This window comes from Oncorhynchus mykiss, chromosome 21 (assembly GCF_057628025.1).
Source record: "Oncorhynchus mykiss isolate SJ-2025 chromosome 21, ASM5762802v1, whole genome shotgun sequence".
NCBI classification, from domain to species: domain Eukaryota; kingdom Metazoa; phylum Chordata; class Actinopteri; order Salmoniformes; family Salmonidae; genus Oncorhynchus; species Oncorhynchus mykiss.
In genome coordinates this window covers 13,905,638-13,933,202 of record NC_143042.1, presented here as the reverse complement: position 1 = coordinate 13,933,202, position 27,565 = coordinate 13,905,638, and the positions used below count along the sequence as shown (strand labels likewise).

The 27,565-nt window shown below is 44.6% G+C and overlaps 3 protein-coding genes across 4 annotated transcripts in view; 1 reads left to right on the top strand and 2 right to left on the bottom strand.

Annotated features, from left to right (window-relative positions):
* The window catches only part of LOC110500046 (nuclear receptor-interacting protein 2), a 29,531-nt gene extending 28,394 nt beyond the window's left edge, over positions 1 to 1,137 (bottom strand). The window contains exon 1 of the mRNA XM_021577163.3: positions 87 to 1,137. Within this exon, the coding sequence (XP_021432838.2) occupies positions 87 to 242 (156 nt within the window). The 5' untranslated portion in view covers positions 243 to 1,137. The remainder of the gene's footprint in view (positions 1 to 86) is intronic.
* Positions 1,138 to 4,342: 3,205 nt separating this feature from the next.
* Positions 4,343 to 7,984, bottom strand: LOC110500045 (kelch-like protein 42). The gene is made up of 3 exons (XM_021577162.3): positions 6,676 to 7,984; positions 6,298 to 6,491; positions 4,343 to 6,116 (listed from the first exon to the last, which is right to left on the bottom strand). Exons 1-3 carry the CDS (start codon positions 7,437 to 7,439, stop codon positions 5,665 to 5,667), a joined length of 1,410 nt encoding a protein of 469 aa, XP_021432837.1. The 5' UTR covers positions 7,440 to 7,984; the 3' UTR covers positions 4,343 to 5,664.
* Positions 7,985 to 11,184: 3,200 nt separating this feature from the next.
* Positions 11,185 to 23,383, top strand: LOC110501030 (endosome/lysosome-associated apoptosis and autophagy regulator family member 2). Of its 2 annotated transcripts, none has more exons than XM_036957336.2 (22): positions 11,185 to 11,556; positions 13,689 to 13,809; positions 14,191 to 14,380; positions 15,881 to 16,028; positions 16,293 to 16,382; positions 16,488 to 16,593; positions 16,809 to 16,958; positions 17,054 to 17,142; positions 17,276 to 17,456; positions 17,695 to 17,823; positions 18,066 to 18,156; positions 18,369 to 18,471; positions 19,243 to 19,380; positions 19,718 to 19,987; positions 20,281 to 20,454; positions 20,574 to 20,763; positions 20,932 to 21,028; positions 21,442 to 21,543; positions 21,994 to 22,120; positions 22,271 to 22,449; positions 22,571 to 22,733; positions 22,849 to 23,383. In XM_036957336.2, the coding sequence occupies exons 1-22, from the start codon at positions 11,452 to 11,454 to the stop codon at positions 22,918 to 22,920; spliced, it is 3,015 nt and encodes a 1,004-aa protein (XP_036813231.2). In that variant the 5' UTR covers positions 11,185 to 11,451; the 3' UTR covers positions 22,921 to 23,383. The 2 variants fall into 2 exon arrangements, with proteins under 2 accessions (XP_036813231.2, XP_036813232.2); XM_036957337.2 differs by having other exon boundaries at positions 11,273 to 11,556; positions 22,852 to 23,383.
* The last annotated feature ends 4,182 nt before the right edge of the window (positions 23,384 to 27,565 follow it).

Below are 27,565 nucleotides of genomic sequence, written 5' to 3'. Positions count from 1 at the left end.
AGTGACTTAATGAATAAGTCATGTAAGTGACAGTACCGCCAATAACAGAATAAGAATAGTCCAATGGGACATTGACAGCCACTCACCAGATCTTTGGAGGTGCCCAGTCTCTTGAGCCCATCCAGGGGCAGCAGGTCGGCTGAGTCTTTGTGTGTGAACTGGGTGGCCTGCTTCAGACGCCTCTGCTGGCCCAGGATGGCTTTATCCCGGATAGCCAGATCACCCTTCTTCGACTCACTCATGGTCAGTCAGTCAATCCGTTAGTCAGTGCAGTACAGCTAGCTAGAGTGTAGAGCAGAGCTGCTCAGTTCAGCGTACCTCTGTCTGATGTAGCCTGGTTTGGAACAGCAGGAACAGCAGTAGCAGCACAGAAGGGTATGAGTGTTGAAGGCAGAGCAGCACAGCCCAGTGCCCTGTACTGTAAAGTCTCTCCTTTTCACTTCCAAGAGCTAGATCGCAGAGAGGAGATGATACTGTTGATTACTCCTGTTTTAGTTGGTCTCTTCCAGAACAAATGTCTTCCCTCACCTTTACCGTGTCCGTCTTCAAACTGTTCCACCTTCAAACTGTGACCTCCCTCTCTGTGAGGGTGAGGTTGTTTTGAGGTGCTAGTCCTTGGCATCTATTTGTGTTCTGTGTTGCTGTCAGTGTCCAGAAATGATTAGTGTGCTGATGGTCCTGTTATGTAGACATGTCTCTCTTCAGGCTGGGCTGTGTGTGTGTCCCCTCCTCTGTCAGTGGAGTCTGTCCTTGCAGCGCTGCAGGAGCAAACTGTGCCCCTCTCTTTCTCTGCGCTCGCTCTCTCTGTCTCTCTCTCTTTCTCTCTTTGCTCTCTCCCCCCCCCTCTCTCGCTCTCTCTCTCTGCTCGCTCTTGCTCCTCTCTTTCTTTCTATCTCCTCTCTCTCTCTCTCTCTCTCTCTCTCTGACTCTCTTCCTCTCTCATTGCTGTTCTCTAGAAGAGTACATACCCACCCCCTGTCCATCCCCTCAAGCCCTCTTTCCATCACACACTCTGACACACACACACACACACACACACACACACACACACACACACACACACACACACACACACACACACACACACACACACACACACACACACACACACACACACACACACACACACACACACACATCTCGCCTAGTTTCAAAACACGACACCCACGTGTTCTCGGTTAATGCCCCGTAGTGGGGGGGGGGAAACACAAAGAAGTAGAAAAGCACCCAGCTGCCTTCTTATTACCTCCCTACCCTCCACACACTGAGCTGGAATACCTTTCTGCCCTGGCTGACATGCTGAACATGCTGCTATAGAACATCAGAGGTGTAACATGTCATAATGCAGTCAACCAATAGAGATTCTAACTCCTGTACAGTGGTAGTTCTATGTGATGGATAACACATTGAGGGATCCACTCGGTCAGCTATATGTGTATTTAGCTGAGTTCTAACCAGTTGTCATTTAGTTCCCCTGGGTTTTCAGTGGTTCCGGCACCTATGCTACGGTTGTGTCTGTGATTGGTGTCTGTGATTAGTGTGTGTGTGATTGGTGTGGTTGCTCCAGCATTGATCTCCACTCAATCAAGCTCCATGAATAAATGAACAGGCTCCAGCATGAGATTAACAAACCCCTTCAGTTCAGACCCCCCTCATTTATATATATATATATATATATATATATATATATATATATATATATATAACCTCATCTATATATAATTATCAAAAGGGAAGAAATCAATCCCTCAATGAGCATCGGTGTAATAGAACCTTGATGTGTCAGTAAAATGGTAATATATATTTTGCAACTCATTGCTTTTGACCTTGGGCTTAGCAGGTTAAGTCATAAACAACATTTATCTGGTTCAGCAAGAATGCATGTAGCCTACTCAATACATGTAAATGTACTCAACATTTGCATGTCAAACAGAGTATAATGTCCTTAAAATGTCCCCCTGCACAGAATATTGTTTCCACATATCCAATTAACCTGTTTACCAGTTTTTATTTATGGGACTGTTGGACTTCAAGGTGATTGATTGGAAATGAACTGTATTGACATTCTAAATACTCAGACAGGGATATACTGCCACCTTCTGGTGATATTTTTCTTTGACCCTGGTGGATTGTTAAATGGGTTTTTGTCGAAGATGTGCACGCTCACACACTGCCATTTGCGGTTGTGTTTTAGCCTTGGCGCCAGTCTGTTTTAGCTCTCTTGCCATCTCCTTATGGAATTGTCTAAAAATCCAAAAGCACAAACAAATCTGAGACCAGGCTAGTTGTGTTTATGTAGTTTAAGAGAAATGTAATCTAAATCGGTGTGTTTGGTGGGGGTTGCAAAGTGCTTTTAGCATTGATTTGCAGCTGTGTAGAATAGTAAACATAGTTGCACAAATGTTGGACGCAGACGAATTCCAGATGTTTTAATGGCCACTATTATGCAGGGCCATTCCATTAGAATTTAGAATCATTTCCAAATGATTGTTTCCATAGAGACATTACAAACCAAGAGCATAGATAAATATGGTTTTAATTCAAATAAGCTTTGATTCACTGCAAGACATGGAGGTGGTTTAGCTCTATGCAGAGAAATATCTTATGAGGCTGACATTCTATGCAGAAGACAATCCTGCTTTCAATTTAGGTATAAAAAAATTTTTTATGCAAATTGTGAAATAGCCACCAATTTATTATTTTTCTGTCAGAGTTATTTCAAACAATTTCATAATTCCATTCTTTGTTTCATGATTGGGCAGATTTCATGAAGGAAAAACATACTCCTACCCAACAAACATGACTGTGCGACTGACCAATACAGCAGAGAAGCCTCTGACACAGCAGAGAAGCCTCTGACACAGCAGAGAAGCCTCTGACACAGCAGAACCTGCAGTGTGTGGCCCTCAGCATCCCAGACCTCCACTACCATCTCACATGCCATCCTTATGCCCCGGGTCTCCTCCACCTTCAGACAGACCCTCTACTCCTGGACTATAGCTCTCCAGCTAGACCAACCCTGGATCCCAGAAAGCAGACATGAGATAGTGGAATGTTCCAGAGAGACTATTCCCCTGACCAAGATGTCTCTTCCTGAGGACCAGTTCCATAGCTCTCAAGGGGATAGCGAGAGCAGCAGTAACACTGACTGATTCCTCTGTGACAGACTTCCCAGGGAAGGAGTGGACCTCTGTGAACTACAGAGGCCTGGAGTTTATAAGGGCTTTCTCCCCAATCAGACAGACTGACGATGCAACTGATATACTGGGAAGTTGTAATATCCTCGATTACACTGCTTACGAGCAGTTTGTCTTCTCTGTCGATGTGGACATCCTCAAGGCAAAAGATCCTTCAGGAACAGAGGAAGCTAGTACCACCTCCAAAATGTTAGAAGATAATAGTTTAGAAAGAGAGGAAGCTAGTAACACCTCCATAAGGGAAGAGGGGAATAGTTTTGTAAGAGGTCTCTAGTTGACGACAAATGGAACAAGGGGAATAGTTTAGAGAGAATGCTAGTTCCACCTACACATGGGAAGAGATGAATCATTTAGACAAGAGAGGACACTAGTTCCACCTACACATGGGAAGAGATGAATCATTTAGACAAGAGAGGACACTAGTTCCACCTACACATGGGAAGAGATGAATCATTTAGACAAGAGAGGACACTAGTTCCACCTACACATGGGAAGAGATGAATCATTTAGACAAGAGAGGAGACTAGTTCCGCCTACACATGGGAAGAGATGAATCATTTAGACAAGAGAGGACACTAGTTCCACCTACACATGGGAAAAGATTAATCATTTAGACAAGAGAGGACACTAGTTCCACCTACACATGGGAAGATATTAATAATTTAGGCAAGAGAGGACACAAGTTCCACCTATGAATGGGAAGAGCAGAATAGTTTAGGAAGAGAGGACACTAGTCCCACCTACAAAATAAAAGACAGCAATAGTTTAGGAACAGGTCACTAGTTTTGCCTACAAAATGTGAAGAGAGAAATAATTTAGGAATAGAGGACGCTAGTTTCGCCTACAAAGGGGAAGAGGGGAATAGTTTCAGGAGAAAGGCTGTTAGTTCCCCCTACAAAAGAAGAGAGAGGACAAAGTACCGGGATGTAGAGAAGCGAGGACCAAACCAAAGACAGGGAAGAAAGATAACTAAATGATCCTTAAGGCCTTAATATGGTCAGACTATGAACGTTTAGATGTGATTCAAAGTATTTTATGTCGCTTCACTTGCAGAGATGAAAAGACAAAGCCTTCTACATTCAAAAAGGCACAATCACTAAATGCATGGTTTCAATGTTTTTACAATTAAACAGAACGACACCTACTCCCTGAATATTTTCTTTAATCTTCTAAGTCAAAGTCCAAGGCATCTGTCAGAACATAACCAGAGGTGACAAAACAATATACAGTCCCTTCATCAAACTCCAACACATCTTTAGAAGCCAAACGACGTAGTTGTATTATCAACAGAAAGACAAACCATCTCCACAGAAAAGGTCTGTAATCCCCTTTAATTAAAAGTAGACTCAGCAAAGTTACGTTGCAGAAAGCAGCGCCGGAGATATTGAGATGAGCGACAGTCACACACAGTATCTGTGCACGGGTTCGCGTCACCCTGTTCACAGCGTGGTAGCCAGGGCACCAAAATAGCTGAGAAGTCGAGCCTCACACTCCTACGCTTCTTAGTTGTGGAAATTGAGCCACTATGTTGTTTACTTTTCTGCTTCATATCGCGGAGTCTACCTTTAAACCAAAACTACATTCTCATTGTATTTCATCAATTTGTCCTTAACGTACCCTAATGAAAGCCCTTTCCTTATAATTCAACAGTGAATTGGGAAAAAAGACACAGTTTTGGTTGGTCACTTACAATTCAACTCTTCTTCATCTGTATAAAATCCCCCCAGGTGAGGGAGAAGGCACGTTCCTTATCCATTTCATTGAACTGTACTGCTGCTGAGTTTAGCGTTTGTTTTCTAAACAATGTTCATAAGTTAAATCAAGCCAATGAATTTCTCAATTTTGCCCGTTCATGATTCTACCATTATCTCTTCTCACGCAAGAGTTAAAACATTTGTTTAGTTATTAATTGTGGTCTGGCATCAGCTTAGCATTTTATTTAAGTTCTTCAATTGCACATTGCAAAACAAGCAGTGTAACACCAAAGCCACTTCTTGGCTACAAACTTTCTTCAATATCCAATATGACGTATTAATTATATTACTTATTTGCGTTTAAGGTTTGTAGTGAACACTAAAACGAAGATTTTTGCAAATCTTTAATTTTTAATTTGCAGTGTAAACAATGGGGAATGTTCTATATGATTCAAGTCTACTTCTAATCAAAGAATCCGAAAATGGATCTCGATAGTAGCCCAATGCTGCTATGCTAACTTAGACATTGACCCACAATGCATGACTGTCGCTTTGCCTGTGCTTGTAGCTACTTTAAGGTTTAAATAATGTAACAAGTCTGTGTCTTTCTAGATTTTGCCCCACCAACGGGGATTTGGCCATACTGTTTCATACTGCAGCCATCTACAGCTCTACCGTTACCACTTCTCTTCACGGGAGCTATGTAGCCGCAGCACGCACAAACAAGCCTCTTGTGGCACATGATGTAGTCTCTCTCATTCCATCCGCAACGCTCATAGAACGTTGGGCAGATAGAGGGAGCAGAGTAGCATATTCTGGCCCAGCGCGGGGAAGCGTCTGAAGGCCTCCCAGGCGTCTGAGAAGATGTTGTACTTGAGGAAGACGCGGTGCTCCAGGCTGGTGGGCAGGCTGACGTCGCGCGACATAATATAGACGCCGTCGTTGTGCAGCGTGCACGTGAGGTTCAGGCCCGACTTGGAGGTGTTGTCCTTCAGGTGGAGCCACTCCCCCGTGATCACGTTGTAAGACTGCACCGTCAGCATGTCCTCCGTCTGGCTGGCCCGCCGCCCTGGACCCGGCTCCAGCTCGTGGGTGTACCCCCCCACCAGGTAGATGGTATCTTCCACCGAGAGCATCTGCTGCTTACGCACGTGGGCCGAGCAGGAGCGGAACACTGTCCAACTGTCAGAGGTGGGGCAGTAGCGGAGTACGCTGGTATTCCTGTCTAATGGATAGAGAGAGAAAACAGCATTTGTTCAAATAATTGAAAAAAACTGTTGATATTTTGTCAAATGGACAAGCACTATTTGTGTAGCCTACAGTTCTTTATGTCTGCTGTGTGTATACATTGGACATTTTAGAAAATGTTCTCACTTCTGCTGGGAATGAAAATCCCCCCCACTAACCTCTGGCAGTATATCCTCCCATGACGTAGATCATGCCCTGGCACTCGCAGGCAGAGAACTCTGCCAGGGGGTCGGGTAGTGACGACACACAGGTCCACCAGTCCTGCTCAGGGCTGTAGCACTCAACAGTGCCCTGACACTGGCCTCCCACTGCATACAGCTTCCCTCGTACCGCCAGCAGCTTGAAGTTGGACCTGACCGGAGGAGAGACGGATATACAACAACATTACAGGACGGAGACATACTGTAGCCTATGTAGTTTGCTGGCTCAGCATCAAAACAGATTGAAGCTCAAGACATCGGAACAGACTGGATATTGGAACTCAAGACTGGGACAGACTGCATAGAGATCTATTCATATAGCTGACCTGTACTGACCTCTTCTGGTTCAGGGGGGCTACCTGGTTCCATTCATTTCTACAGGGGTTGTAGCAGTGTGCCGCTGAGATCTCCTGGCTGGTCATTCTGTACCCACCGACAATGAATAGGTAGTTGTCCAACACGGCCGAGCCGTAGCCTCTCACATTGACCATGTCAGAGGGCAGGTTGTTAGCGAGCGGCTTCCAACGCTGCTCTACTTCCCCATACCTCAGCATGGACCAGGGCTCGTCCTGGTCTGGTAGGTCCAGAGCCAGACAGGTGAAAAGTCCGATAGCCACCAGAGTGGCTGTGCCTTTCATACGCATCTCTCTAACCTGGTTGCGCAGGGCAGCAGGTAAGTCGCTGAACTCTGGTCTCCGCAGCATCGGGTGGTAGTGACAGCTCATATATCTGAGACAAGCGTTGCGTAGATCATGAGTTCCATATACCTCAGATAGGCTGTAGAGTTCCACACAATTCTCTTGTCGAATTTCAGACGAAAGGAGTTTTAGGATAGAGGTGACTTGCAAAAAAGATGCAGTCTCAATCAGGTCTTCCAGGGTCTCGTTGACTACTTTCACTTTGGAGGTGTTGATAAACTCCAGGACCAGCTCGAGCCCTGGCACACTCAGCCCCTGCAGTTGCACTGAATCCTCTCTGGACTCGCGCATCCCAGAGCTGTACAGTGCACGGAAGTAGTCGCTTTTTTCTATCAACTTGCCTTTGTTGACGTTGTACGTTTTGTCATCCATGACAATTACGATTATTTGTTCAGATGACATGTTTAGTGGTTGGGTTAGCTAGCTAATGTTGTCAAGTGATCTGTTTTGTTGACTGTCTTCTTCCGGCCTCGATCTGTTAATGACGGCCTGTCACAGTTTACATTTCTCAGGCGCAGGGGTGGTCTGCAACTCTAGTCGCACCGCAGTCACCAGCCCTATATATGGTAATGTTCAGCCCATACGTCTGGATGATGCCTGGTTAATTTCAACTCAGTTATGAGTGGGCTAGCTAGCTAGCTAGCAAGAGGCTAAGAGTGACTTGGAAATCTTGCTAGCCACTTTATCTTTCAAAAACACCAGGTATTATCTCGACGTACATCCAAAGAAGATGTTTTGCTGGACCATGTGGTCAATTTTAAGATGTTTATTTTGGGTAACACACTTTCCTTGCATTGTCGAGATAATCTGCAGAAAGCTACAGTTGGTTTTTGAGGAGAAATTGGCAGCATATTTCCTGTTTTGATCCTGTGGGTTGCGTCACTTGCTTGCTCAACCGGAAACCACTGTTTTCTTCTTCGTGTAAAGACAATGCCATGCAGATTGGTACAAGATGTGTTGCTGCCACCAGCTGGCTTGGGGTATACTCTACCTGCACTCGACAGGTGCAAGCCATCCTATACTTTTCTTCCCGAAATTTTCAGGGAACCAGGTACATTAAATCCCACAGTTTCCAACTATCAACAACATAAACTTGCAATGAAGTAAGATATCAGTGTATAGCCTCTGTGGCACCCAACACACAGCTCATCTAGCCTCCAATCTCAGGCTGAGCCTACCCAACAGGGACATGTTTATTGGTGGTTGATGTAGGATACAGTATTTTACTGTTAACTTAATGGCTATATGGACTGGAGGCAAGCATTACCCAGTGATGAAACATGTAACTGTTTTAGGCCTTAGGCCTTTTGGAGTATCAATGATATATATTTGAATCACAATTTAACAGTAGAGTAGTAGGAAGCTGAATCTGATACTTTTGTTTGGCATGACTATTTTCCCGCTCTACTTTTCTCTTTCTCAGGGGCATCTGTTAGTGGAACAGCAGGTTTTGGGGAGAGTTAAAACAGAGAGACTTTCTGCATTCTTCACCCTTCTGCTCCGTGGAAAAAACACTCATCGAGGGAGTACAAGTCTAGATAATGGCTGATTGCACTCTTCAAGAATGCGGATGGCCATGTAGGCAGCTTGTGTGTGTGTGTGTGTGTGTGTGTGTGTGTGTGTGTGTGTGTGTGTGTGTGTGTGTGTGTGTGTGTGTGTGTGTGTGTGTGTGTGTGTGTGTGTGTGTGTGTGTGTGTGTGTGTGTGTGTGTGTGTGTGTGTGTGTGTTGGTAGGAGGGGGGATAGGTGATGACACGACACTATGGCAGACCCAACTACTTCAGGCTGGGACTTACAACAGATATTCACACCTGCAATGGGTCTACCCTATATGGGTCCTATGAGCTGGACTGTCAGGTGTCCATACGTTGTAAACACTGCCCCAGATCTGTGGCTTGCTGCACCTCTACAGACAATCATCTGCCACCTCCTTCCCATGCACCATACCATAGAAATTGTATTCCTATGGCATACATGTTTCCAGGGCAAAACTTCCTAAATGTGTCCCGGTTAAGGTTGCAAAGAGACATTATATTACTGGTAACTTTCAAAGTTTACCAGTAAACTACCAGAATTTTGGTAACTTTCAAGGATTTTTTGTCATTTATCAAAGGACATCTAGTGGCCCTTTTGGGTACTTCAGATTATCACAGGCATCTGTAAATATATACCTCTGTGTGGCCTTATCACATGTAAAATATATAAAACAATAAAATAAGATAATTTTTACCATAAACTCGGTCAATACCATTGGCCTTTTAATAAGGGTTTCAGCACAAAATATGCTTAATATATTTTATTTACACACTTTCATTTATTTTACTATGTCAATATATCTGTGTTAATGTTTTGCCACCAAACTGGTGGCAGTTGTGAAAAAAGTCAATAGTTGAAAGAGTTGCAGAGTTTAAAAAAAATATGCCTGGTATTTCCCCAGTCATCTTGCATCTGGCACAACTCCTCTTGAGAATCAGGACTACAACTGGTTTAGTGTGGTTGTTAGCTGACAAGTCAGCAGCTCAGTATCTTCCTGGTGGTTCATTTAAAGTGGTGTGTGGTGCCAGGGTCTGCTGCTTGACCAAATGCTTGACCCATCTGTCTGCCTTTTCAGACTCCCCATTTTGACCAACATTCACACCATTCCATGTTATTGGGCTGCTGGAAGATTTTTTTGAATGTTCACCTAATCATTTATGGTAATAAAAAGTAATATATTTTAACAGTGAACACTGATGGTAATAGGTCTATACACAGATGGTGGACTTAATAACAAAACCCATTGTTCTTGCTGTCAATTAGACCGAGGTAAAGTTGGTTTTATATTCACACATTCAGACATTCAACAGACATTCAACAGATATACACCAAAATCAATTTAAAGCTGTATAAATCAATAACTAATTCACCGTTTGTCACAGAAACATAAAAATAAATATGGTTTATTCTATAAATGTCTAGCATACTTTTACGTCCTTTTGTTTTGAGTAAACATTCCAGCTTTGACTTGATAGAAATATATAACATCTATGGACTTGGTGTATGTAGGAGCAATTTATTTTTGTGAATACGGTGGCGAACCTAATGAAGTAAATCTGATCCCCAAGGTCCTCATAGGCTCACTTGGATATATAGAGCTGGAGGTAAAGATAACAAATATGAAACTAGGACCTTAAAACACTGGCAGAATTCTTTCATCCACATCCATTCACATAAAGTCTGTCTTTTAAAGAACAAATACCCGTCTAAGACCGCTGTCTTTATGGACGTTTTAAAAGGTTTGTAAATAGTTATTTCTGCAAGGAATGTGAATTGAAAGGCAGATGGTAATACCTATGTAGGTGACATATTTCTCCGCTGGTATAATGGGTATAATGTGTGGTAGTTGCGCACCTCCCTGCTGAATTATGAAGAGCTGATTTGGGCCAGTTGATTTTTTCTCATGATCTATTGTGAGAGGAAAAAAAACACATTTGATGTAGGCTTTGTGCTAGCAGTTTAAGAGAGAAAGAGAGCCAATAGCATAGGGACAGCCCGGTTGAAGTCCTCATTTTTAATGGTTAGTGCCAGTAGATTGCAGAGGGGTTCACATACAGTTCAGAGGCAAATCATAATGTATACATTTAGCCGAAAAACAAAACATGTACCGTCCACCTCTTCTATTAGTGGGGTTTTCTTGTCATCCACCCTCTGTTATCTTTCACTACCCAATATATATATATATATATATACTCTATATATGTACACTACCATTCAAAAGTTTGGGGTCACTTAGGAATGTTCTTGTTTTTGAAAGAAAAGCAACAAAAAATAGTGCATTAAAATAACATCAAATTGATCAGAAATACAGTGTCGACATTGTTAATGTTGTAAATGACTATTGTAGCTGGAAACGGCTGATTTTTTTAAATGGAATATCCACATACCCATACAAAGGCCCATTATCATCAACCATCATTCCTGTGTTCCAATGGCACGTTGTGTTAGCTGGAATGTTTACTCAAAGCAAAGGTTGTACAATTCTACTAGACATTTATAGAATAAATCATACCTAGTTTGAAGATTCTGTGACAAACTGTGAATTAGTTATTGATTTTTACATTTGTGAATGGCTTTTTGGCGAATGTCTGATGAATGTCTGATGAATGTCTGTTGAATGTACGAATGTGTGAGTATAAAAGCAACTTTACATCGGTGTCAATTAGCTGTCTTAAAATAACGCAAAGCCAGTACTTTAGCAGAGTGACGTCGCCGCGTGCCTCTGACAGGATGGCTCTTGAGCGCAGCGTAGCTGAGTGGGTGGAGAGAACCGCGCGCATTCATAACGAGTGGGCACCATAACCAAAATCACGCACTGTCATTCATGCGTTTGGTCTTCATCCGAAGCTTTTGACGGACTGTCTTAAAACAAAACGAGGATGAGGGAAGAGTCACGCGGGTTCTGTTTTCTTAAATGTTTTTTATTTATCATCAGCGCCCGGCAATGGGTGTCCGCGAGCAGGAACCTGCGCCCGTGCAATGAGGTAAGAGCGCGCAGCTCGACACGAACGGCATCGGCTCTCACTGTTATTTAGAACACTGTTATTAAACTACAATAAATAAGCAAGCCATGACATTGCCACCAAGTGCGCTGCACGCACAATGTGTAATCATCTTATTCTATGTCCCAACCATATTTATAATGTTTATGTTACGAACGTTATCATAAGGGTCAAGAATAAACATTAACCAGGGGATTATAGGCTACAACCTTCTGCCAATCGTTGTTTTAAAATACCTATTGGCGTGGAATGGAGTTGAAATATACGATGTTATGGAGGCCTTCTTTGTTAATGGTGGGATTTAAAATGTGTTGGTCGCCTATTCTTCTTATCGGCTTAAATCCTAAGCATGTTGACAAAATATAAGGCTCCATAATATGATGACGCGGCGCACTGAGCCGATCACTTGGCATCCATCCTCGTCCGTATATTATATTCCGATGATGTGTCGGAGTAATATTACCGCTGAGTAAGGGAAGGGGGAAGGACAGCTTAACAGCAAGGGCCCTGGCATAGTATTATCCGGTTAGATGTATATATTATGGCTATGATATCAGCTCTCTAAGGACAATAGCTGCCAGGAAGCCATCTCTGTCCCAGCCTTCTCCATATTATTTGAGCTGAAAATTATTGAGTGCTGTCAGATTTGTACCCCAGAGTGTGTCCCATTACACTGCCAGATCTACACACACACACACACACACACACACACACACACACACACACACACACACACACACACACACACTGGTGGATTCATGGATGATGGATAGGTCACTCTGGCACTAAATATCTTGTGGCACATGGTCTCCTCTGTATCCATGGTGACCATGATGAGTCACAAGGAGACAAGTTATGCACATTAATCTCAATCCCCTTTTATCTCCCTCCAATTCCACTGCACAAGGCCCATATCCACCACAGTACCAACATTTACCCACCAGCAGGTGCACTCCACTTGAAAGGGGTTCTTGTCGGCTTAAATCCTAATATATGGCCTCACCTATTGAGAGTTTGTTATGCGTGTGTTTGCGTGTGTGTGTGCCCATGTCCCCAATATTTGTGTGGAAATGGCAGGAACAATACTTGTTAGAACTAGAGAGAGATGATGATCTATACAAAAGAGCCCAGGCTTATCAATACTCCACACACAGCCTTAAACTGTCTCTCTCTCTCACTGTTTCTCTCCGTCCTCCGATTCTCCACCCCTCTCTCTCTCCATCCTCAGATTCTACACCCCTCTCTCTCTCTCTCTCTCTCTCTCTCTCTCTCTCTCTCTCTCTCGCACTCACTCACTCACTCACTCACTCACTCACTCGCTCACTGACTCTCTCACTCTCATTCTCTCATTCACACTCACCCACTTTGAATGCAGTAATGATTTGGGTGGCAGTGAGCTGTTTGCTGGTGGTCCTGATTGATTGCCATGGCAATGCTGGGTGAACAGAAGGTTTGGGAGGATGGGGGAAGGGGACGGGGAGCAACATGGTGGTGGAAGTGAAGTGTTGCATGACTGGCTGCAGATAGAATGCTTAGAGACAAACCACCATGGCCTCCAAAACAAGATGGCCATCCAGTCTCCTTATGCCTTTTCTCTGTGGGGATCCTCTCTCTCTCTCTCTCTCTCTCTCTCTCTCTCTCACACTCACACTCACACTCACACTCACACTCACACTTGCTTGGTTGTGTGGATTAACAGTTTTTTTTCCAGTAGAGGTTATAATGTCATTGACCTGAAGTGACCTGTTCACACCTGGCTTACTACTTAGTAGTAAACAAACAGAAGAACAAATGCACACGGCTGAGACAAAGATGAGCGGTGACAACCCAGAGTATTGACTTAACATACAGCAGAGCCGACCCCAGTCTCTGACTCAGAGACCCTGGTGGTGACTCTCTGTCAATTATTAATGGAGCTTTCTTTTCTTTCCGTCTGATTTTCTTTTCCTCATCTGCCAAGCCTCACTGATGACAACCTGCTCTACCACTGCAGATTTAAGTGCGTCTTAGATTGTTTTATCTACTGGGTCATGTGTGACTGATCGTGACTGTGTTTTAGGTGAGTGTGTGTATCATGCTCTAATATGACTACTGTGAGATTGTGTATCTTCCAGACAGACTACTACTATGAGTATACAGAGTGTGACAGTGCAGGGTCTCGATGGAGGGTGGCCATCCCCCACAATCTGGGCACCTGCTCAGCCCTGCCTACTCCCACCAGAGGAACAGACTGCTGTGAGTACTGTGAGCGCGCGTGTGTGTGCGGGTGTGAGTGCGTGCGTGCGTGTGTTTGTTAATTCAGATTTATTTCACCTTTATTTATTCAGGTTTTCCTCATTTAGATAAAAAATCAATTTTTCCAGAGAGACCTGTTCAAGATAGCTGCGTATGATCATGAGAGAGAGATACCGTCTAGGTGTGAATGTGTCTGTCACATTGTGTGTGTGACCCTCCTCTCTCTCTCTCTCTCTCTCTCTCTCTCTCTCTCTCTCTCTCTCTCTCTGTCTGTCTGTCTGTCTGTCTGTCTGTCTGTCTGTCTGTCTGTCTGTCTGTCTGTCTGTCTGTCTGTCTGTCTGTCTGTCTGTCTGTCTGTCTGTCTGTCTGTCTGTCTGTCAGCATTCTCGTGTGCGGCGGGAGAGTTCCTAGAGATGTCCGCTCAGCAATGTACGACGTGTGCGGCCGGCTCCTATTCGCTGGGCAGTGGGGTGCGTTTCGACCAATGGGATACTATCCCTGCCGGCTTCACCAGCCTGGCCACCTACATGGACCCAGGACCCAGTGGAGAGGAGAGTCAGGCCTGTAATAGGTAACACACATGTCTGTTTTACTGTCCTTGTGGGGACCAAACAGTTGATTCACATTCAAAACCCTAACTCTTAACCCTAACCTTAACACCTAACTCCTAACCCTCATTTTAACCCCTAAACCTAATTCTAACCCTAACCTTAACACCTAACTCCTAACCCTCATTTTAACCCCTAAACCTAATTCTAACCCTAACCTTAACACCTAACTCCTAACCTTCATTTTAACCCCTAACCCTAATTCTAACCCTAACCTTAACACCTAAATCCTAACCCTAACTTTAACGCCTAAACCTAATTCTAACCCTAACCCTTAACCCCTAACCCTAACCCTAACTTTAACGCCTAAACCTAATTCTAACCCTTAACCCCTAACCCTAATTCTAACCCTAACCCTTAACCCCTAACCCTAACCCTAACTTTAACGCCTAAACCTAAATCCTAACCCTAACCCTTAACCCCTAACCCTAATTCTAACCCTAACCCTTAACCCCTAACCCTAACCCTAACTTTAACGCCTAAACCTAAATCCTAACCCTAACCCTTAACCCCTAACCCTAATTCTAACCCTAACCCTTAACCCCTAACCCTAATTCTAACCCTAACCCTTAACCCCTAACCCTAATTCTAACCCTAATTCTAACCCTAACCCTTAACCCCTAACCCTAATTCTAACCCTAACCCTTAACCCCTAACCCTAATTCTAACCCTAATTCTAACCCTAACCCTAATTCTAACCCTAACCCTTAACCCCTAACCCTTATTCTAACCCTAACCCTTAACCCCTAACCCTAATTCTAACCCTAACCCTTAACCCCTAACCCTAACCCTAATTCTAACCCTAACCCTTAACCCCTAACCCTAACCCTTAACCCCTAACCCTAATTCTAACCCTAACCCTTAACCCCTAACCCTAATTCTAACCCTAATTCTAACCCTAACCCTAATTCTAACCCTAACCCTTAACCCCTAACCCTAATTCTAACCCTAACCCTTAACCCCTAACCCTAATTCTAACCCTAACCCTTAACCCCTAACCCTAATTCTAACCCTAACCCTTAACCCCTAACCCTAATTCTAACCCTAACCCTTAACCCCTAACCCTAACCCTAATTCTAACCCTAACCCTTAACCCCTAACCCTAACCCTTAACCCCTAACCCTAACCCTAATTGTAACAATAAACATAAAATAATAATTTCCCTGTGGTGAAAATCTTACATTTTTTCCTTGTTTTACTATCCTTGTGAGAACTTCTGGTCCCTACAAGGATAGTTAAACCCAAAACACACACACACACACACACACACACACACACACACACACACACACACACACACACACACACACACACACACACACACACACACACACACACACACACACACACACACACACACACACACACACACACACACACACTACACACACCTGTCCTACACATACAGCCACACACACAAACTCACAGTCGTCCTGTATTCTCTTTCTCTCTGTGTACTGTAGCTCGTCGTGGACGCCGCAGGGCGTGTATCTGGAGTCTAGTCGTGATGAGTGCACCGTGTCTCTGGTCTACGCTGTGCATCTGGAGCAGCAGGGCTCTGTCTCCTTCAGCTACCAGTACCCTGACAACAACATATTTTTTGAGTTCTATGTGAGTCTGACTCTCTCCTCCCTGATAAAGTTTATATCAGTTCATTTATTACGCTTTTATTTAGCTGGTTGACGTCCGTAGAGATGAAAAGTGGGTCTGTTTTGCGGCAGCAGGGAAGACTTTAATTGTACATTTATAGATTTTTGTACATCAATGGCTTTACATTAATGGGTTTTACATCGATGGCTTTACATCAGTAAATGTAAAGCGAGAGAATCATGTGATGCAATGTTCTGAGTGGTTACCGTGGTGATGTGTGTTCAGGTCCAGAACGAGCAGTGTCAGGAGATGGCCCAGACCGACGATCAGAAGTGGATCAAACTCACCACCAACGGAGAGTGGGACACACACACGGTGAGGAGGAAGGCAGTGTGTGTGATACGTGTGTGTTATATGATTGGTGTGTGTGATGTGTGTAACATAATCTGTGTGCAACATACTGTGTGACATGTGACTCAGGTGAATCTGAAGTCTGGCACTAACATACTGTACTGGAGGACGACAGGGATCCTGGTCGGAGGGAAGATGGTTAAACCAGTGTTGCTCAGGAACATCCAGATTGAGGGTAAAGACCGCTCGTACCCGTAGTCCCTATCTTCACACTCACCTCTATTCTCTCTCCCATTCTGCATGCCTTTGTAATGTGGTTGGTCAAGGCAGAGTAGTATCACAGGTTCTTACCCACTCCAGCACTCGCCCTTCTTAGATCTAGGAAATGAGACCACAGTGTGAGACGACAGCAGAATCTACATCTTAATGAATTAATGTGTCTCTGTCTAGGTGTTGCCTACACCTCGGAGTGTTTCCCGTGCCGACCAGGCTGGTTTAGCTCCGCCCCTGGCTCCTCCTCTTGCCAGCCCTGCCCCAGGAACACATCGTCTAACAAGGGAGCCGCCTCCTGTACTCCCTGCCCCGACACACAGTACTCACGTATGTACTAGACACACACACACACACATTCAAATGTATCAGTAAAGACCAGGTAAAATATCCACGGTCTCTCTCTCTTTCACTCTTTCCCTCAGATGAAGGATGGTCACAGTGTAAGGAGAGGCCTCCGTGTTCAGAGAAGGATTACTTTCAGATCCACACAGCCTGCGACAGCGAGGGAAAGGTAAGTCACACACACAGTGTGCATATATAGAGAGAAGGATGTGGCCATATACATTAGATTACAATACATAGGACATTCTATGTATAGTATCTCTATGGTTGTGATGTAACTGCTGTGGTTGCCGTGGTGACAGACGAAGGTGATGTACCGGTGGGTGGAGCCGAGGATCTGTGAGGAGAATGTGACGGGCGCTGTGGCACTGCCCCCTACAGGGGAGAGAGAGGCCTGCCCACCCTGTAACCCTGGTTACTACAACACCGACGACTCCACCTGCTTCCCCTGTCCTCCTGGAACACACTCTGACGGCACCTCAGGTACACACGCACGCACACACGCACGCACGCACGCACGCACGCACGCACACACACACACACACACACACACACACACACACACACACACACACACACACACACACACTATATATGTATATTCACATGTGTATATACATTAACAGTGTACATACACACACTTACAGTACACACACACACGCCACTCACGTCTGTATTGCTGTATAATGAAATGTGTTGTTGACGGTTGTGTGTGTCCCAGTGTGTGAGGAGTGTCCTGCGGGGACAGAGCCAGTACTGGGGTATGAGTATAAATGGTGGAACGTCCTCCCTTCCAACATGAAGACTTCCTGCTTCAACGTGGGCAACTCCAAGTGTGACGACATGAACGGTGAGACAGAGACTCGGGTGATTAGGGTCAAGAGATATGTGATATGTATGTAGTAGTACACATGGGTGAATAGTAAATATGTCTAATATAGACATCCTGCTGGGTATGTAATATCTCTGTGTCTCTCTGACTGATGGGAGCATAGATGTCTTTTGAATAGATGTGTGGTGTCCCTCAGATTGTAAGGAATATAGATGTGTGTTTAATAGAATGTGTAATCACAGTAATATGTTGTTGTTCAGGCTGGGAGGTGGCAGGGGATCACATCCGCAGCGGTGCTGGAGGCTCGGATAACGATTACCTCATCCTGAACCTGCATGTTCCTGGCTTCAAGTTAGTCTTGGCTTGACTGCGTATTATTGTTAGAGTTCTCAGGTTTTTCATGGTTAGGTCATGTGGTCAGAATGAACACATGGCTATGATTATTGTGAAACATTTTTTTATTGGCCCTGTGTGTGTGTGTGTGTGTGTGTGTGTGTTCACTGTGTATGTGTGTGTGTGTGTGTGTGTGTGTGTTAACTGTGTGTATGTGTGTGTTCTGTCAGGTTACCCACATCACTTGCTGGGATGACCGGGACTGAGTTTGGCCGGATCACCTTCGTCTTCGAGACAATCTGCTCTGCCGACTGTGAGCTCTACTTCATGATGGTGTGTGTCGGATCATTCGCATCTGCACGAGTGTGTGTCTAGGTTCTCAGGGAAATGTTACTGGCAACATCAACAGTGTTTTAGCCAGTAAATCAATATTACCCAACCCAACATAGCCAGTATGACATAGCCAATACATGAGTGACCTTCTTTCATATTGCTATTGGATAAATACATATCAATATCTATGTTTGTTAGTAAAGCCATATAAAGCAGAACAGCGTTCCGCAAAGAAATAATACAAAATGTAATTGTTGGACATTAAACACTGTTAAAACACCAGAAAATCAGCTACAAGTGATTTTAATCTAGGAAATCTGCTCCCGCGTATAATAGAGAGTTATAATGTTTTAGTCAAATATTATGTTTGTGCTTCTTGCGGTCAATCCGCTCAGGAAAACATCGGCCCGCGGCTGAATCTAGTTGATAATCCCTGCAGTAGACTCAGTTAAAACAATCCATGTATCTAAATGAAACCAAAGTATATTTGAACAAACACAACCAATCACAGTACACAATCTACACAACTAAATCACAGTACACAATCTACACAACTAAATCACAGTACACAATCTACACAACTAAATCACAGTACACAATCTACACAACTAAATCACAGTACACAATATACACAACTAAATCACTGTACACAATATGCACAACTAAATCACAGTAAAGCAGTGAGATTTCAGATAAACCCGTCACTGTGTGAATTGTAAACTAGAGTGATCCGCTCCCATATAAACCCTGTGTGTGTGTCGCCCCCTGCAGGATGTGAACAGGAAGAGCACCACGGTGGTGGAGTCATGGGAGGGCAGTAAGGAGAGACAGAGTTACACACACATCATGACCAGGAACGCATCCGTATCATACACTTGGGCCTTCCAGAGGACCAACCAGGCTCAGGACGTGAGTACACACACACATACACTCTCTCACACACACACACACACACACACACACACACACACACACACACACACACACACACACACACACACACATACACACATACACTCTCACATACACACATACACTCTCACACACACACACACACACACACACACACACACACACACACACACACACACACACACACACTCACACACACACACACACACACACACACACACACACACACACACACACACACACACACACACACAGTGACACTGCACACACACACATACAGTGACACTGCACACACACATACTTCACTATAATACATTGACGTGGGTGTATCTAGGTGCGGCGGTACATCAGTGACGTGGTGATACTCTACTCGGTGAGCGTGACAAATGTCCAGGATGGCGTGGCATCTGCGTGCCGGGCCTGCGCCCTCTTATCCCAGAGTTCTCAGCGGCCTGGGTCGTGTATTCCATGCCCAGCTGGGTTCTACATTGACAGAGACACCAACCGGTGCCAGGAGTGCCCCCCCAACACATACCTGTCTGGTCACCACACATATGGAGAAGACGCGTGTCTGCCCTGTGGCCCCGGGAGTAAGAGCAACAAGGTATTATATTACACACAAACACACAACTCATATCATCACACAACCATAAGTTACAACCTTACAAACTAACCCTACGCAACCATTATAATCATTAGAACCACTTTATAACATGAAATCCTCCTAATCTAAAATCTCAGGGCCATAGTTATGAGTTTTACTCTCATCCAGATCAACAGTTAACCGTCTCTGCTCTGGATAAGAATGTTTTTAGCATTGGTACTATCATGTGTGTATCATGTGAGCCGCTATTTGTGCGATGTGTGTTGACTTGATGCTATTGTGCCCCCTCCTAGGAGCACTCTCGTTGCTATAGCGACTGCTCCTTCAGTCACACGGAGAACAACCGCACCCTGACCTTTGACCTGAGCTCTCTGAGCACCGTGGCCTCGCTCACCATCGGCCCCAGCTTCACCTCTAAAGGCACAAAGTATCTCCACGTCTTCAACGTCAGCCTGTGTGGACACCAGGTAACACACGCACACACACATTCGCACACGCACACACACATTCATGCAGGCACACATCAGTTGTGTGGACACGAGATAACACACATACCTCAGGGTCGTCGTTGTGTGTTCTGTTTCAGGGGACGATGGCAGCTGTCTGCACAGATAATGTCACCGATCTCGCCAACAAGGACATGGGGAGTGATTCCACCCAGTTCGTCAACTCAGTGGACAGCTTCATCTGTCAATCAACCATCATTCCTGCGGATGGGCGGGGCTTCAGGATGGCTCTGGCATCCCAGTCTATCAGTCTGGCTGATACCTTCCTCGGTGAGATGGCAATCGAATAGTGCCTTCGTAATGATTATAGGACAGTGCCACAACCACAAGTAGTCATATAGCCAGAGTACAAAGTATACTCTTCATCTAAAAACACATTTATTTTCAACAATTTCATTTGAAACTTGTTTTCTCCATCTCTTTCCGTCTCTCTCTCAGGAGCGACAGTGGACAGTGATTTAGACGGAATAAACGCTAGACCAGAACTCTTCTCTGACAACTCAAAAACCATACCAGACATCAACTTCTTCTACAGGTAGGTCAGCGTAGAGCTAGACGCCATAAAACAGCATTCAAAGTTTAATGGTTCCAGTGAAGATCAGTCATTGTGGTTGAAAGTGGGTGGAAAATGTATTTTTTGTACACTGATGCTACGCGCTGTCTATTATCTATGCATAGTCACTTTACCCCTACCTACATGTACAAATGACCTCGGCTAACCTGTACCCCCGCACATTGACCCTGTATATAGCCTCATTATTTTATTGTGTTACTTTGTTGTTTTTTTTACTTACATTTATTCCATAAACATTTTCTTCACTCTTTCTTGAACTGCACTGTTGGTTAAGGGCTTGTATGTAAGCATTTCATGGTAAGGTCTACACATGTTGTATTCAGCGCATGTGACAAATAAAATTTGATTTGTGTGTGTGTGTATGACTGTCTCAGGTCTACTCAGGTGACTGGATCCTGCCAGCGTGGTCGGAGTGCGGTCATGACCATACGCTGCAACCCAGAGAAGACGGACCGCGGGAAACTCACAGTGCCCAGGTACACACACCTGTCTGACTGTCTGCTCAACGTCACCTGTCTGACTGTCTGCTCAACGTCACCTGTCTGACTGTCTGCTCAATGTCACCTGTCTGCTCAACGTCACCTGTCTGACTGTCTGCTCAACATCACCTGTCTGACTGTCTGCTCAACGTCACCTGTCTGCTCAACGTCACCTGTCTGCTCAACGTCACCTGTCTGACTGTCTGCTCAACGTCACCTGTCTGACTGTCTGCTCAATGTCACCTGTCTGCTCAACGTCACCTGTCTGACTGTCTGCTCAACATCACCTGTCTGACTGTCTGCTCAACGTCACCTGTCTGCTCAACGTCACCTGTCTGCTCAACGTCACCTGTCTGCTCAACAAGCTGAAAACGTTTGTGTATTTTCATTAGCTCCTTCTACATTTATCCTCTGTGTGTGTGTGTGTGTGTGTGTGTGTGCGCGCAGTGCGTGCCCTGCAGGTACGTGTGACGGCTGTACATTTCACTTCCTGTGGGAGAGTGGGAGCGCCTGTCCCCGCTGCACCCAGGATGACTATCACCAGATAGAGGGAGCCTGTAAGGGAGGGGCCCAGGTAACCTGTTCCCTCTCTCTTCATCTCCTTTTACACACTAATGCTACTCTTACTTTCACCTCTTGGTATTTCAATTGAACCTAGTTTCTCGCCTTCTCTACTCTCTCTCCCTCCTTCCCCCTCGCCTTCTCTCCCCCTCTCTCTCTGTAGGAGACTTTGTCTGTGTGGAATGAGCCAAAACTATGCATCAAAGGCATTTCCCTGCCAGCTAAGAGCTCCGCCCCCTGCGAGGCCATTGCCCTATGGCTAAAGGTGGGGGTAGGAGGCGGGGCCTTCTTAGCTGTGCTGCTCGTCTCTCTCACCTGCTATTTCTGGAAAAAGAACAAGAGGTGATTGACTGACACCTGTTAATCAAATAACCATCCTAGCCATAGGCTGTAGTACAACGTTCCTGACTCCTGCATCTCTGTGTCCTGTGTGTTTCTGTGTCACTGTGGCACCCCCTGTCAGGCTGGAGTATAAGTATTCTCGGCTGGTGATGTCAGCCAATAAGGAGTGTGAGCTGCCGGTGGCAGATAGCTGTGCCCTGGCCGAGGGGGAGGAGCCTGAGGATGACGTGGTCTACTCCCACAAACCCTCACTGCTCGGCAAGCTCAGGGCCATCGCCAACAAGGTGTGTGTGTGGTGTGTGTGTGTGTGTGTGTGTGTGTGTGTGTGTGTGTGTGTGTGTGTGTGTGTGTGTGTGTGTGTGTGTGTGTGTTAACCCTGTGTGTATCTCTATCCTTCAGCAGAGAGAGGGAGACAGCAGTGAGTCGGTACAGCTGAAGTCATCCCAGTCTGAGAGATGGGTCTGGGGGTAACGACGAGGGAAGGAAGGAAAAGGAAGGAAGGAAGGAAGGAAGGAAGGAAGGAAGGAAGGAAGGAAGGAAGGAAGGAAGGAGAGAGAAAGGGAAATAGAGAAAGAAGAAGCAAGAGTTGGTAGGGTTGGCACTGAGTTCCACTCCTCTTCATGTCTCCTGGACTCTGCTTATTCCTGAGGACTCCATCATGGCTCCAGCTGCTCCAGTTTCCTTTGCAAAGGTACCTGCTCCCATGATTCTGACTGAAACTGGAAAGTGGTTTGGCTCCCCACCCTAGACCCTACCACACAGGGAACACAACCATGCTTATTGCCATGGATATTGAAGGGCTGCAAATGAAAGAAACTGTCACTGTTTTTGTATATTTTGTATTGTCATTTGGAGTTTATCTGTACAGTCATGTCCAAAGTATTTATAATTATTAGTGGTGTTATGATTTATCTTTATTAAATTTTCACTTGCCTTTGGGGCCGTGTTTGTATTTGTGTGCAGTTGTGTTAGGCTACACATTATTATTATTATTATTATTATTATTATGATTAATAATAATAATAGTAATACAACAATAGTTCATGGGGCCTGGAATACTCCTGAGAATAACATGTCCTGTAGAATTAGACCAGTTTGTTGGATATTCGACGGCTATTTGCGCTTTCAAACCTCAATAGCTTTCAAACCAATTGAGCACAACATTGCACAGGTCTTATTTTCACAATTTGGGCATTCATTTTCTCTCCAAACCTAATAAACATGTGGAAATGTGGGCAGCATTTTATCTTCCTAATTGAATTAGTTAGGGAGCGTAAACAAAGTACAAACATTTTTTACATTCAAATTTCAATAGCTCCTTGGTCATGTGACCTACTGGACTCAAACAAACGAACTAGCCTTATATATTGCACACTCTTGTTTGTGTACTGTAAAATCACACAGTGTAACATACATTTTTCAAAGTTTTACATTTCAATAGCTCCTTGGTCATGTCAATTACACACCTAAGAAGCGTGCAGTGGATATACACCCATATTGCATGAACTCTAGTCATGTATCTTCTGTTTTGTTGTACATGAATATTAGTTTGACAATTAGGGGGTTCAGTCCAGTGATGTGTTTACCCTTTTCTTTAATATTTATATATAATAATTGGTAGTTCTAAGTACTTATTTTCCCTGTTTTTTATTTTGCCACAGTATTTAACAGCGGTACACAATAGGAGAGAGACAGATAATATCTCCTTTCATCGTTAATATTAACCATAATGGAAAAGGGCAAAGTACGAGAGTCATGCTATTAATTGTCCAAAACAGGGATGGATAGTGAGCTAGTGAGATAGGCTGCAGTGGGTTTGCTGGTCAATACATACAGTGGGGCAAAAAAAGTATTTAGTCAGCCACCAATTGTGCAAGTTCTCCAACTTAAAAATATGAGAGAGGCCTGTAATCATAGGCCTTTCATCATAGGTACACTTCAACTATGACAGACAAAATGAGAATTTTTTTTCCAGAAAATCACATTGTAGTATTTTTTATGAATTTATTAGCAAATTATGGTGGAAAATAAGTATTTGGTCAATAACAAAAGTTTATCTCAATACTTTGTTATATACCCTTTGTCCGCAATGACAGAGGTCAAACGTTTTCTGTAAGTCTTCACAAGGTTTTCACACACTGTTGCTGGTATTTTGGCCCATTCCTCCATGCAGATCTCCTCTAGAGCAGTGATGTTTTGGGGCTGGGCAACACGGACTTTCAACTCCCTCCAAAGATTTTCTATGGGGTTGAGATCTGGAGACTGGCTAGGCCACTCCAGGACCTTGAAATGCTTCTTACGAAGCCACTCCTTCGTTGCCCGGGCAGTGTGTTTGGGATCAATGTCGTGCTGAAAGACCCAGCCACGTTTCATCTTCAATGCCCTTGCTGATGGAAGGAGGTTTTCACTCAAAATCTCACGATACATGGCCCCATTCATTCTTTCCTTTACACAGATCAGTCATCCTGGTCCCTTTGCAGAAAAACAGCCCCAAAGCATGATGTTTCCACCCCATGCTTCACAGTAGGTATGGTGTTCTTTGGATGCAACTCAGCATTCTTTGTCCTCCAAACACGACGAGTTGAGTTTTTACCAAAAAGTTATATTTTGGTTTCATCTGACCATATGACATTCTCCCAATCTTCTTCTGGATCATCCAAATGCTCTCAAGCAAACTTCAGACGGGCCTGGACATGTACTGGCTTAAGCAGGGGGACACGTCTGGCACTGCAGGATTTGAGTCCCTGGCGGCGTAGTGTGTTACTGATGGTAGGCTTTGTTACTTTGGTCCCAGCTCTCTGCAGGTCATTCACTAGGTCCCCCCGTGTGGTTCTGGGATTTTTGCTCACCGTTCTTGTGATCATTTTGACCCCACGGGGTGAGATCTTGCGTGGAGCCCCAGATCGAGGGAGATTATCAGTGGTCTTGTATGTCTTCCATTTCCTAATAATTGCTCCCACAGTTGATTTCTTCAAACCAAGCTGCTTACCAATTGCAGATTCAGTCTTCCCAGCCTGGTGCAGGTCTACAATTTTGTTTCTGGTGTCCTTTGACAGCTCTTTGGTCTTGGTCATAGTGGAGTTTGGAGTGTGACTGTTTGAGGTTGTGGACAGGTGTCTTTTATACTGATAACAAGTTCAAACAGGTGCCATTAATACAGGTAACGAGTGGAGGACAGAGGAGCCTCTTAAAGAAGAAGTTACAGGTCTGTGAGAGCCAGAAAGCTTGTTTGTTTGTAGGTGACCAAATACTTATTTCCCACCATAATTTGCAAATAAAATCATTAAAAATCCTACAATGTGATTTTCTGGATATTTTTTTCTTATTTTGTCTGTCATAGTTGAAGTGTACCTATGATGAAAATTACAGGCCTCTGGGAGAACTTGCACAATTGGTGGCTGACTAAATACTTGTTTTGCCCCACTATACTGAACATGTAACCACAGTAAAGGTGGCCAGAAAATCAATGAAAAAAAATGTACCTTTAAACTTTTCCAACATGTCAACAGACACTTTACTTTAAATAAGTACAAAACATTTCACAGTGTTAACTTTCTCTTTAACCCTGGTTGATGTACATTTCAGAGCCTCTTCAGTGTGGATGGGGTATAGCATACATTTATAACAACAAAGACAGCACTTCCAGTTGATGTTCTTCACTCTGTTGAACTCTTTTTGGCATGCAAATCATTCAATCTAAATCAAAACGTAACACGTTATAAATAATATCAAATATCAATGCAGTGTGACGAATTAGCCATCCATTGTGTTATATCATAAATTGTCTTACATGCCGTCACTGTTTTCAAAAGATTATAAACATGTTAGATAAAGTTACTAACCCAGTCAGTCTTTGGGCCACATCCAGGTTCTTTATCAGTGGCACACATGAAGCAGTTGTTGGCTTTGTTGAACTCTGAAATGATAGGCATGAACTGAACAGATGGCTGTCCCACACAACATTATAAAAATAAAGAATTGACATTTACTTTGAATTAAATGTCATTTCATGCCAGACATTTTTAGTATATCCTCAGCCATTTCTTTTCGCAGTTGCTCCATGTGTTTTTGTGAAGGTTCTATATCAATTTGGGAGGGGATGTTGGGGAAGTTCTGTGCAACTTCCTGTTAAGGTGAGTGAATGAGGACCCAAAAGCGAACTAACTTAAACAGAGCTTCTTTAATAACCAAACATAGATAGGCTCAGATAGACCGGCAGATTCCGACAGGACAGGACAAGGTTACAGCAAACATGACGATAGTCTGGCTCAGGCATGAAACACAAACAAACAAGAATCCGACAAGGACAGGAGCAGAAACAGAGAGAGATATAGGGACCTAATCAGAGGGAAACAGGGAACAGGTGGGGAACGGGTAGTTAGAGGAGACAAGGGACAGCTGGGGGAAAGCGGGGGAGAAAAGGTAACATAACAACGACCAGCAGAGGGAGACAGGGTGAAGGGAAAGGACAGAGACAAGACAACATGACAGTACCCCCCCACTCACCGAGCGCCTCCTGGCGCACTCGAGGAGGAAACCTGGCGGCACCGGAGGAAATCCTCGATCAGCGCACGGTCCAGCACGTCCCGAGAGGGAACCCAACTCCTCTCCTCAGGACCGTACCCCTCCCAATCGACAAGGTACTGGTGACCACGGCCCCGTGGACGCATGTCCAAAATCCTGCGGACCCTGTAGATGGGTGCGCCCTCGACAAGGATGGGGGGGGGGGGGGGGAAGACGAGCGGGGGCGCGAAGAACGGGCTTAATACAGGAGACATGGAAGACCGGGTGGACGCGACGAAGGTATCGCGGAAGAAGAAGTCGAACTGCGACAGGATTAATGACCCGAGAAATACGGAACGGACCAATGAACCGCGGGGTCAACTTGCGAGAAGCCGTCTTAAGGGGAAGGTTCTGAGTGGAGAGCCAAACTCTCTGACCGCGACAATATCTAGGACTCTTAGTTCTACGCTTATTAGCAGCCCTCACAGTCTGCGTCCTATAACGGCAAAGTGCAGACCTGACCCTCTTCCAGGTGCGCTCGCAACGTTGGACAAAAGCCTGAGCGGAGGGGACGCTGGACTCGGCGAACTGAGATGAGAACAGCGGAGGCTGG

Excerpts from the sequence above, each read along its gene's own strand:
- LOC110500045 (XM_021577162.3), bottom strand. The coding sequence starts at position 7,439 with ATGTCATCTGAACAAATAATCGTAATTGTCATGGATGACAAAACGTAC. Across the intron at positions 6,492-6,675 it reads GCCCCCCTGAACCAGAAGAG|GTCCAACTTCAAGCTGCTGG; the intron begins GTCAGTACAGGT and ends TCCTCCGGTCAG. Across the intron at positions 6,117-6,297 it reads GGGAGGATATACTGCCAGAG|ACAGGAATACCAGCGTACTC; the intron begins GTTAGTGGGGGG and ends TCTATCCATTAG.
- LOC110501030 (XM_036957336.2), top strand. The coding sequence starts at position 11,452 with ATGAGGGAAGAGTCACGCGGGTTCTGTTTTCTTAAATGTTTTTTATTT. Across the intron at positions 16,959-17,053 it reads CCCCGACACACAGTACTCAC|ATGAAGGATGGTCACAGTGT; the intron begins GTATGTACTAGA and ends TCTTTCCCTCAG. Across the intron at positions 17,457-17,694 it reads ACACTCTGACGGCACCTCAG|TGTGTGAGGAGTGTCCTGCG; the intron begins GTACACACGCAC and ends TGTGTGTCCCAG.